The sequence below is a fragment of the Gavialis gangeticus genome, unplaced genomic scaffold (genome assembly GCF_001723915.1).
Source record: "Gavialis gangeticus isolate Ggan-Ray unplaced genomic scaffold, GavGan_comp1, whole genome shotgun sequence".
Classification (NCBI taxonomy): Eukaryota; Metazoa; Chordata; order Crocodylia; family Gavialidae; genus Gavialis; species Gavialis gangeticus.
This window is the reverse complement of record NW_017728961.1, coordinates 27,161-36,862: the sequence shown is the minus strand read 5'-3', so window position 1 is coordinate 36,862 and position 9,702 is coordinate 27,161. Positions and strand designations below refer to the sequence as shown.

General features: G+C 65.3%; 1 protein-coding gene across 1 annotated transcript in view; it reads right to left on the bottom strand.

The window, feature by feature from the left end:
• KMT2D (lysine methyltransferase 2D) overlaps positions 1–8,699 on the bottom strand; it is a 33,347-nt gene extending 24,648 nt beyond the window's left edge. The window contains exons 1-20 of the mRNA XM_019528430.1: positions 8,475–8,699; positions 7,980–8,106; positions 7,526–7,734; positions 7,277–7,386; positions 6,822–6,984; positions 6,382–6,547; positions 5,935–6,049; positions 5,548–5,711; positions 5,142–5,302; positions 4,781–4,921; positions 3,643–4,649; positions 3,205–3,318; positions 2,744–2,854; positions 2,556–2,660; positions 2,170–2,351; positions 1,732–1,896; positions 1,040–1,149; positions 896–943; positions 512–727; positions 53–196 (exon numbers count right to left, since the gene is read on the bottom strand). Coding sequence (XP_019383975.1) covers positions 53–196; positions 512–727; positions 896–943; positions 1,040–1,149; positions 1,732–1,896; positions 2,170–2,351; positions 2,556–2,660; positions 2,744–2,854; positions 3,205–3,318; positions 3,643–4,649; positions 4,781–4,921; positions 5,142–5,302; positions 5,548–5,711; positions 5,935–6,049; positions 6,382–6,547; positions 6,822–6,984; positions 7,277–7,386; positions 7,526–7,734; positions 7,980–8,106; positions 8,475–8,523 — 3,607 coding nt within the window. The 5' untranslated portion in view covers positions 8,524–8,699. The remainder of the gene's footprint in view (positions 1–52; positions 197–511; positions 728–895; positions 944–1,039; positions 1,150–1,731; positions 1,897–2,169; positions 2,352–2,555; positions 2,661–2,743; positions 2,855–3,204; positions 3,319–3,642; positions 4,650–4,780; positions 4,922–5,141; positions 5,303–5,547; positions 5,712–5,934; positions 6,050–6,381; positions 6,548–6,821; positions 6,985–7,276; positions 7,387–7,525; positions 7,735–7,979; positions 8,107–8,474) is intronic.
• Between the last annotated feature and the right edge of the window lie 1,003 nt (positions 8,700–9,702).

The following is a 9,702-nucleotide window of genomic DNA, read 5'->3' as shown; positions in this document are numbered from 1 at the left end:
AGGACACCGCAACAAGGAACCTGGTCTGCCACACCCCCAGGCCCACACTCACCAGGGCGGTATGGCTTCCGCTTCCTCTTCTTGCACTCCTCGAGGTCCTCCAGCCCCTTCCCCGAGTCCAGGTCAGCCCCACCATCCCGGTCAGGGCTGGCAGAGGCTTCCAGCTTGATCTCGCACTCCATGTGCTCCACGCCCACTGTACGGCAAAGGGCAAGATGGGGGTTGGCACAGGGACCCTGAACACCATCCCCCAGCCCCCCATCTTCCCAGGACCTCTGCCATGTGCCAACACTGCACCAGGCTCATCTGGACAAGCCCATGCCTGTGCAGAGATTCCCCAGAGACACTGTTGAGCTCCCAGCCACATCCCTGGATCCTCCTCCTCCCTGGACCTGCCCATCGCTGCCCCGACCCCTGCCAGCTGCAGACTCTCATGCCCAGCCCCTGGTGCTCCATGGGATCAACCTGGACTGGAGCCCCAGGCAGCAGGGGCCCACACAAAGCCTCGCACCTTCAGCCTTCAGCAGCTCATCCCCTTCCAGGTCCCCCTCCTTCTTCTCATCGGGGCCCAGGGGGTCACTGCCTTCCAAGCTGCCCTCCCCGTTGAGGGCCCCTGGCCTGGTTTTGCGCTGCCTCCGCTTGTGCAGTGGGGACATGGTCAAGTTACGGAGCACGGCCATGCCGGTTTCGGTCAGCCAGACACCCTCGAAGCGGAAGTACTGGGGCTCTGCAGAACGGGCAAGGGGCACGGGCTGCAGCTCCGGATGCCTGGGTTCTTGGGCCAGCTTTGCCGCTCCTCCAACCAAGCCTGCTCCTGTCTGCATCCCAGCTGCACCCTTGCCAGTGCTGGGGCCATTTCTGGCTTCCACTGGGAGCTGACGGCTCAGACACTTACCTGGCTCCTTCATCTTCACCGGGGTGATCTCTGTGGGGGCCACAGGCACTGGGGAGGTAACGCACACACCAGTGAGTCCCCACAGCTTCCCTGCATACCCCCCCTCCTCCTCAAGCCTCATCCCCACTATGGGCAGGGACCCACCGATGGGCTTGACCACGTAGGGCTGGCAGGCGCTGCAGTCGAAGCCCTCATCTGCCGCCTGCTCCACCTCCTCCTCCGTGAAGAGGTTGTCACACGAGGCATGGAGCCACCTGCAGAGACAGCGTCAGGGGACAGTCTGCCATGAGACGCGCATCCTGTCCTCACTCCTACAGTCACCCCTCAGGCTAAGCCAGGCCCGGCCCCAGCCAGGGACATGTCTTTGGTCCCAGGGCACCCTCAGACCGAGGAGCAAGGAGCCAGCAGACTTACTGCTGCAAGCCACTGCCTAAGGCAAGGCAAGCCAAGCCCCAAAGGCTGCATCCACAGGGGCTTTGTAAGAGCTACCCTGCCCCCAACTTGCTGTCCTCAGAGCCCAGAATCAGGCTCTAGAGTCAGTAGCTGTAGGTACAGGGCCACCAACTCAAAGTCAGTGAGAATCTAGGATCTTACCACAGGCTACTGACTCTGAAGCTACTGATAGCACCAGGGCCGGGCCAGGCCGGGGGAAGCACGAGCTTGAAGGCAATGCCCGCAGCATCAGCTGGGCTGTGCCAGAATCTGCATTTCCCTGGAAGCTCCCATGTTCCCCAGGAAACACCGCTAGATCCACAGAACCAGCAGCAAAACCATGGCCTGGCAGCATAGAGCACTTGTCCATGGCTACCCCCAGGGGAGAGGGACCCATGCCTCACCGGTCACAGTGGCGGCACTGGATGAGCAGGTCGTCTTCCACGTATTTCTCCCGGCAGACAGGGCAGGCGACTAGGCTAGCACAGGGGCCGCAGTGCGTGTAGTTGTTCTGCCATTCGCAGTGGAAGCCAGGCGAGGCCGCCCCACACTGCACACAGCACACGCACCTGCCAGGGATGGGACGGGAGGGGGTCAGCGCCTATTTCTCACCGCGGCCCCTCTCGGTCCACCATGCCCTGCACCCCACCCTTGCAGGCTGGCAGCCACCTCTTGGCCCTCAGCCTGCAGGCAGCTCCCACAGCCCCACGTGCTGGAGACCCAGCTCCCCTGGCCTCACCACTGCCCTCTTAGCAAGTCTGCAGGTACCCAAGGTGGGGGGGACCAGGGGACCAGTGCTGCTAGGGCCCAGCCCAGCCCCACAGGGCGGGGTAGTGGCTCACCACTTGCACTTCCAGCCGCCCTTAGGCACGGTCTGCAGCGGCGGGTCCAGGCAGTAAGTGTGGTAGCTGACATCACAGTCGTCGCACAGCAGCAGGCGTGAAGGGTCTGAGGCCTTGCCACAGACCTCACATACAATACACTCCACACAACGCCAACCCTTCAGCAGCATCACTTTGGTGATCTGGGGACAGGGCAGGGCAATGCTCGTGAGATGGCCCCAGCAGGGTGGGAGGCCCAGGCTGCTGCCTGCTCTGCAGGCCTGGGCTCCGGAGAGGCCCACTGGGGGCAGGAAGGGCATGGTGGCGCAATCCTCTCCCCCTGACACCAAGAAGCAGGGCACCCGACCTAGGGTCCAGCTGCCTGACAACCTCCGGGGCCACCTTACCTTGCTGTTGACACAGTAGGGATGGTAGCACTGGGAGCACTGAGAACAGGCCAGCAGGTGCCCCTCAGCCCCACGCCCAAAGCTGCCGCACACTACGCACATGTCCTGCGGGAGGAGGGGGATGTCAGGGAGGTGGGGCAGAGCCGTAGCAGCCCCCAAGACAGCACCTGGCCCAGCCCTACCCTCACCTGCATGAGAACGAACTTGTCCGTGTTGGAGAAGAGCACAACCGTGTTCTGCATGGTGTCCTCGTCCTCCTCATCATCCTCCTTGCTGGGGGAGCTGTCCACGTCTGCCAGCTGGACACAGAGGACAGGGGCAGCATAAGCAAGACAAGGCCAAGGCATCCTACCCACCACGACCAGGAGAGCCAGGTGCCCTCAGCTCCGACACCCGGGCACAAGCTGGATGAGCATCCGGGCTCCTCTCCCCCAAGTCAGGCAGACACTGGGACAGAGGGAGCACCTTGGCCTGACACACAGGCAAGAGATCCCCTGACACCTGAAGAGACAGGCCTGGCACCCCACAAAGCACTGCACTGGGGGCACATCCCACCCGCCCCCAGGCTCTGCCTAGAGGTATCAGGGATGGAGGCAGGGTCTCAGCCGACTAGCAACACCCCAGCCCCGGACAAGGCGCCCAGGCTTACCGCAAGGGTCTCGATGGACGAAGTGGTCGACTTCAGCCGGGCACGGCCACGACCGCGGCCCCCATGGGACCCACCACGGGGGCGCCTCCTCCCGGGGAAACTGCTGCTCCGACCCTAGGGCCCAGGGGAGGACGGGGGTGCAGTTACACAGGGTCAACTCCCAGCCAGGTCCCAGTGCCACGAGATGCAGCTCCTCGGGCGCCCGGAGCAAAGGGGGCCCCAAACCTGCATCCTGGCCCACGTCAGGAAACAGACAGGGCACTTGGCTCTGGCGGTGCAGGGAGCCCAGCCTCCCCCAGCTGATGCCCCAGCTGACAGTGTCAGCACAATAGGGCAGAAAGAGTCTGATCTGGACTGGGACCCAGCAGGCCAGCATGTGGACACCAACCAGGCTGGAGGTGGAGGTATGAGCCCCCAAGTGTCCCCATTCCCACTCACCTGCTTGATTCTGGACCTCCCAGGGGAGCTGCGCCGCCGGCCCTTCTCACCTTCACCCTTCACCCCGGAAGCTGGCTCAAAAAGCAGTGAGTCGTCTGTCTCAGGCAGTGAGTCGGTGCCAAGGGGTAGCAGAGCAGCATCGTCCTTCTGCAGGCTGATATCCGTGGACGTCATGCCCAGCTCCATGGAGAGTGAACCCCCGCCCTCAGGGTCAGGTGAGCCCAGCAGGGGCTCTGACCCAGGGAAGCTGCTGCTGGTGTCACCCTGGCTCAGGTTGGAAATCTCATTGACAATGTCCGACTTGATGAGGGCTGGCCGGGGCTGCAGGGCTGGGGGCTCAGGGCCACCCTCCTCACCGCGACCCAGCAGTTTTGTGCCTGCCCCGCACACCTCCATGGGGGTGGCTGGACCCAGCTCCTCAGGCTCCAGCAGCAGGGGTGAGCCCTTGGGCTCGCTGGCAAAGCTGACAGGGGTCTGGCTGGACTCGGGGTCCCCCACACCCCGCAGCTCCTCCAGCCCATCCTCCTCGCTCAGCTGGGGTGAGCAGCGCCCGCTGGCCCCCTCCCGCTCCAGCCTCGGCGCCTCCTCTTCCTCATCCTCCTCTTCCTCTGCCAGGCCTGGGAAGGGCCCCAGCGCCGGGGCTGGGCTAGGCTGAGCTCCGTCCCCCGAGGGGCTGGCCAGCGCCCTGGCCTCTGGGGCCGTCTCCATCTCCTCCTCCTCACTGCCCCGCTGGGCTCCCCCATGGGCCAGTTGGGGGGCAGGGGAGCCCAGCAGGGGCGCCACAGAGGGTGGCTCAGCAGTGGGTGGTGAGGGCGGTGGGGCTGGGGAGGCAGCAGGAGGCTCCATGTCCATAGAGATGCAAGGGCTGCCCGCAGGCTCCAGCCCGGGGGCAGGGGAGGCAGGGGTGGGGGCAGGGGTGTGGGCCTCCACTGCCAGCTCAGGGGCCACATCTTCTTTGGCATCTGGAGGCAGCTCCTCGGGGTGAGCAGGTGACACGGCAGCAAGGTCTGGTGGGGGAGGAGACAGTGACAGTGATTGTGGAGGGGCAGCACACAAGCCCCACTCAAAGCACAACTCCCAGAATGCCCTGGAGCAGCCTGGTGTATAGGTCACCTCCCCTGGTGGGCCTGCCCCTCACCTGGGGGTGCTGGGGGCGAGGGCGCCGGGGTCACGGTGGGGGGCGGTGGTTCCAGTTCCACCTCCATCGCCTCCTCCTTGGCAGGTGCCTCTGGGGCCAGGGCTGGGGGCTCCTCAGGTTCCTCTGCCTTTGAGTCTGGGTCTGGATCTGGGCCTAAGGTTAGGGTCAGGGAGGGTCATTGGGGTAAACCCCCCACAAGCCCCAGGCACTAGGTCCCACCAGCAGGGCCCAGGTTGCTTGCCAACTGCAGGTCCCACAGCACCCCTAGTGCTCTGCCAGGCTCCCCTCACACCACCAGGGCAGGGGTGCTGACCCTGGTGCCCAGGCCTGACTCCTGACCTCACCCCAGGCCCCTGCTCACCGAGCGGCTTGGCTTCATCCGCGGCCGGCAGCTTGTCCTGGGGCTCTGCTGCAGGGCTCCTGGCCTGCGGCAGGGGTGAGGGCACAGGTGGGTCATGGCCCGCTGGGGACGGGGGTGCGGGGGAGCCCGCCGAGTCGATGCGGGCCATGGGCGGCGGTGAGCTGGAGGGACGAGGCAGTGCAGGTGGTGAGCAGCATTCCAGAATACCCATCTCCAACCCCTCACGCCCCCCACCCTCCGCGGCCTGGGGGTGGGGGCAGCAACCAGGAATCTGCCCCCCCCTCTGTGCTTCAAGTTGCAGCCTGGTGGCCCCCCAAACCCTGTTCCCCCTGGGCTGAGTCCCACCAGCATCAGCAGTCCCAAGACACAGCAGAGGCCCCCCACCCCACCCCACTTAAGCACTCACTGCTGGTCGCATGGTGGGGCTTCGGCTTCACCCGCCTGGCTGCCCTCCGTGCTGTGGCGCCGCTGCTCTTGGCACCCCTCACACACCGAGTAGTTCTCGTACCACTGGCACCCAGGGTCGAGAGCCGCCGGCCGCTGCCCACAGTCTGAGCACACCCGGCAGTTCTGCATGTGAGAGACGGACATGCTCAGAGCAGCCATCTGCCGGGGGGAAGGGGCACGGGGCTCTTCCCCTCCAGTGAGGCTGGCTCCAATCCCACCCTGCAGTGCCAGGAAGGCTTGGGAGCAGGGCACAGACCCTTTCCTCTCCAGGGTCCTGGACTCCAGGCAAGCAGCTGACATCTGGGAGCAGGGGCACCCCCAGCACACCCACCTCCCCAGGGCTCACCTTGCACTTCCAGGAGTCGGTGGGGAGGCTCTCGATAGCAGGCTTCATGCAGAAGGTGTGGTAGCCCTTGTCGCAGGCCTCGCACACCAGCATCATAGAGTCTTCGCCGGGCTGCCTGTGGCGGGGGGGGGGGGCACTGCTATCAGGGCTGGACCCAGCCCCATGCAGCTCCAGCCCCTAAGGGGAGTCCAGGAACCCATGCCCAAATGGGATGCGAGATGCCCAAAGGTACTGGTCCATGCTCACACAGCCACACTGGGCACCGCCAGAAGTGAACCCAGGAGTTTGGGCTTCCACCCTATCTCCATTCCCCAACCATACCTAGCCTGGCTTTGCTTCCGCAGCTGCGAGACTAACCCAGGAATCCTGCCTCCCAGCCCCACACCCCATCAAGAGGCAGCGCAGCCTGGGCCATCCCCATGCCCAGAGTGGGGGTCCACTGCCTACCTGCAGGTTTGGCAAACTTTACACTCGGGGCACTGCCAGCCGGCGCGCTTGCGGGGCGTGACAGTGATCTCCAGGCAGGTGCCGTGGTAGTGCAGCCCACAGCTGGTGCAAAACAGCAGGTCGCGCAGCTCACCTGGCCCATCGCACACCACGCATCGCGAGTCCTCTAGAGAGGAGAGGCAGCTGTGACCCCACCAGACTCCCAAGAGGCACTCCTGGCCTCGTGCTCACTTTCCACCTGGCCCCACAGATGCAGGCACCCACCCAAAGGCCTGGCAGCACCTACTGCAGGCCCCTCCCAGGACCACCCCAGTACTCCCCTACCCTCCAGCTGCGTGCTCGCATCCCAGACTGCTAGGAACAGAACCAAGGAGTCCAAGCCCCCAGCACCCCACAGAAACCACTCGACCCGCCCTGCCCATTATCCCAGCACCACTCACCCATCTGGGCTGCCTCGGCTAGGTGTTCTGGGCACAGGAGCCGGAGGGTCTTCATAGACTGGAAAGAGCCGCTAGCAGCTGCACAGGGGAAGTGGTAGCGCCGCAGACAGCCCTCCGAGTGGCACTGAAGGGTAGCACCCATCCTCTGACAGCGTTCACATTTCTGCAAGCAGCCGGGAAGCCAGGCCAGGTCAGGGACGGACGGATGGGCCCCCGGCTGCCTGCCAGGAAATGACCCCCACGGGTCCCGAAATGCAGCTGCTTTTGCAGTAGGACAATGGCTGCAGGACACCGCCTGGCCAGAGATATGGCCTGATCTCAGCACCAGAGGGCTGCACCCATTGTGGGGGCTCTCACAGTGACAGAGAGGCATCAGGAAGGATCCCCCTCCTCTCCTGCCACACTGGACATGTACCACCCTCCAAGACAGCTCCGTCTGGCCAGACCCCGCTCACCTGTGAGATCCCTGAGAAAACAGCTTTGTCCACATCATTCAGCCCTGCTCCGTCCTGCCGCTGCACCCCCGCCGACCAGGCTGCACACCAGTGGTGAACCCAGCAGTGCCCTGGCACCAGGGAAGAAAGCATTACCCTCCTGGAACCCAGAGAGGGACTTCTGGACCTCCAGGGGCCAGAGAACAAAGATGGAGAGCAGGGGGCTGAGGATCACTGGCAGGGGAGAGAGGCTTGCCCCCCACTGCTCACCCGTCGGCTCCGAGATCTGTCTCAGCGTCACCCCTTCTGTGAAGCCAATCTGGGACAGGTCGTCCTCGGCGCCTGGGACCTCGCCAGGGCCCTCCTGCCCCTGTGGCTGCTCTGTCCAGTTGGGCCCTGGCTCGAAGCGCTGGAGCTCCCGCTGCCCCAGCCGGCTCCAGTCCCCACAGTTGCAGAGGGCGCAGCGCCAGGGCAGGGTGCTGGGTAAGAGACACAGAAAACATCCAGGCTCAGCCCTGATGCTGTGGTCAGAAGCCCAGCCACCCCTTACCTGCACAAAGGTCCCCATGTCATCCCCAGAGCTGGGTGCACCCCGCCAGGCCCCCATGGTGCTAAGGCTCAGCCCAGGGATGTCCCATCTCCTCTCCCAGCTGCCCATGGATCCCACAGATCCTAGCCAAAAGGCAGGGACCCACTCCCCCCGGCCGTCCTCGCCCGCTCTCACCTGCAGGGCTGCGGGGGCCGCTTTGTCTCAGTGCTCCCTGGCTCCTGTGCAGCAGGCACCACTTCCGGGGGCTTCAGCGGATCTCCCTCCACACTGCCCTGCTCCTCTGAGGACGCGGCTCCGTCGGCTGCCAGGAAGGACCCACCGTCAGGACCCACCCGTGGCTCAGAGCCAGCAGCAGCCACTGAACATCAGGGCTGGCCCCCGAAGGCTCCATGGAGTCCCCTGGCCCTCCAGGTGGGTCACGCTGGCCGCATCCACTCCAACCAGGGCCTGGACTAGTCTTGGGACTGGGATGAAACCCTGGTGCACCAGGACGCTCTCTCCCCACCCCTTCAGCATGCACACCAGGCTGCACTGGTGCAACTGGTCCCAGATCACAGGAACCAAACCCGGCATTGTGACCGTCACACATACTGGCTCCATCCCCTGGCATCTCTGACACCCATGGTCCCTGCCCAGCCCAGGACCCCCGGGCATCTCCCGGCCCCTCACCTGGCGCCTCAGAGTCTTTGTCCTCACCGGGCGGCTTCTGCTCATCCATCCCGCCACCTGCCGTCCCTCACAGAGAGGCCTGCAGCTGGGGGGGGGGAGGGGGGGGGAGACACGTTAGCTCCACCATGGTCCCAGGGCTCTGATGCCACCGCTCCCAGCCCCTGGCACAAATCACAGGGGTCACAGGGCATCCACTTCTGGGCAACTCAAGTGGTTCCTACCACTCAAGAAGCCACAAAGCAAGTGAGTTGGAAGGGCCTCAGTCCAACTCCTGGCAGAGGAGAGTCAGCTTCTCGCACCAACCACCGCAGGCCCCAGCCGGCCACACACCCAGCTGGTCCGCAGCACCCCTGCCCCGCAGATCCCCCATGGGACTGCCCAAGGGTTGCGTGGAAACAACCCCAGGCCCTCTCACACCAGGCACGGCCCAAACCCACCGCCCTAGGCAGGAGGGAGCTCCCTGGTACGTGTCCCTCTCTGCTCCACTGCAGCACGGGCTGCCCTGGTCATGGCTGTAAGCACCCGGGGAAGAAACCACGGTCAGGGCCTAGGCACCAGCCATGCAGGAGACACATCCGTGTACCCGAGCCCTACCCCCACGAGCTACAGGGCCGTGCCCCGGACACAGCACACGCTGGATCCCCTGGACGCTGTGTATCTGGGGCAGCTTCTCCCAGCAGGTGCCGCCGCACGGGGCCGCTGGCGCGTGCGAGGCCTGACCTCAATTAAAGCCCGGGGGCGGGGGGGTGCAGGGCACCCCACAAGCCAGCTGGCTCGGGCAGGGGGAGGAGACTGCCTAGGAAGCAGCAGGGCAGCCCCGGGGGCTAGCGGTCAGCACAGAGGGGAACCAGGACGTGGAGAAAAACCCGGCCCTGGGAGGAGAGCCAGGACACCTGGGTCCTACCCCTGGCTCCCAGAGGGGAACACGGCAGCGTCTGGGGTGGAGCGTTCTGGCAGGCACCTCGCGGTGGTGCAGAAGGGGCCTTGGAGGGACCGGGACGGAGCCAGGCCCCGCCACGCATGCACTGGCTGCCCAGGGGGCTCGGGGTGCAGGCACCAACCCCCAGCTGCTGGGGCCACGGGGCTCAGCACGTCCCCCAGGCCCTGGACTGGGGGCCGGGACGCCAAAAGACCCCCTGGGCGAGCGGGGCCCTGGTTTGAGGATAATGACCCCCGGATAGGGCAGGGCAGGGGCTTACCCCGGTGTTTGGGGGATGTTGGGGGGGGG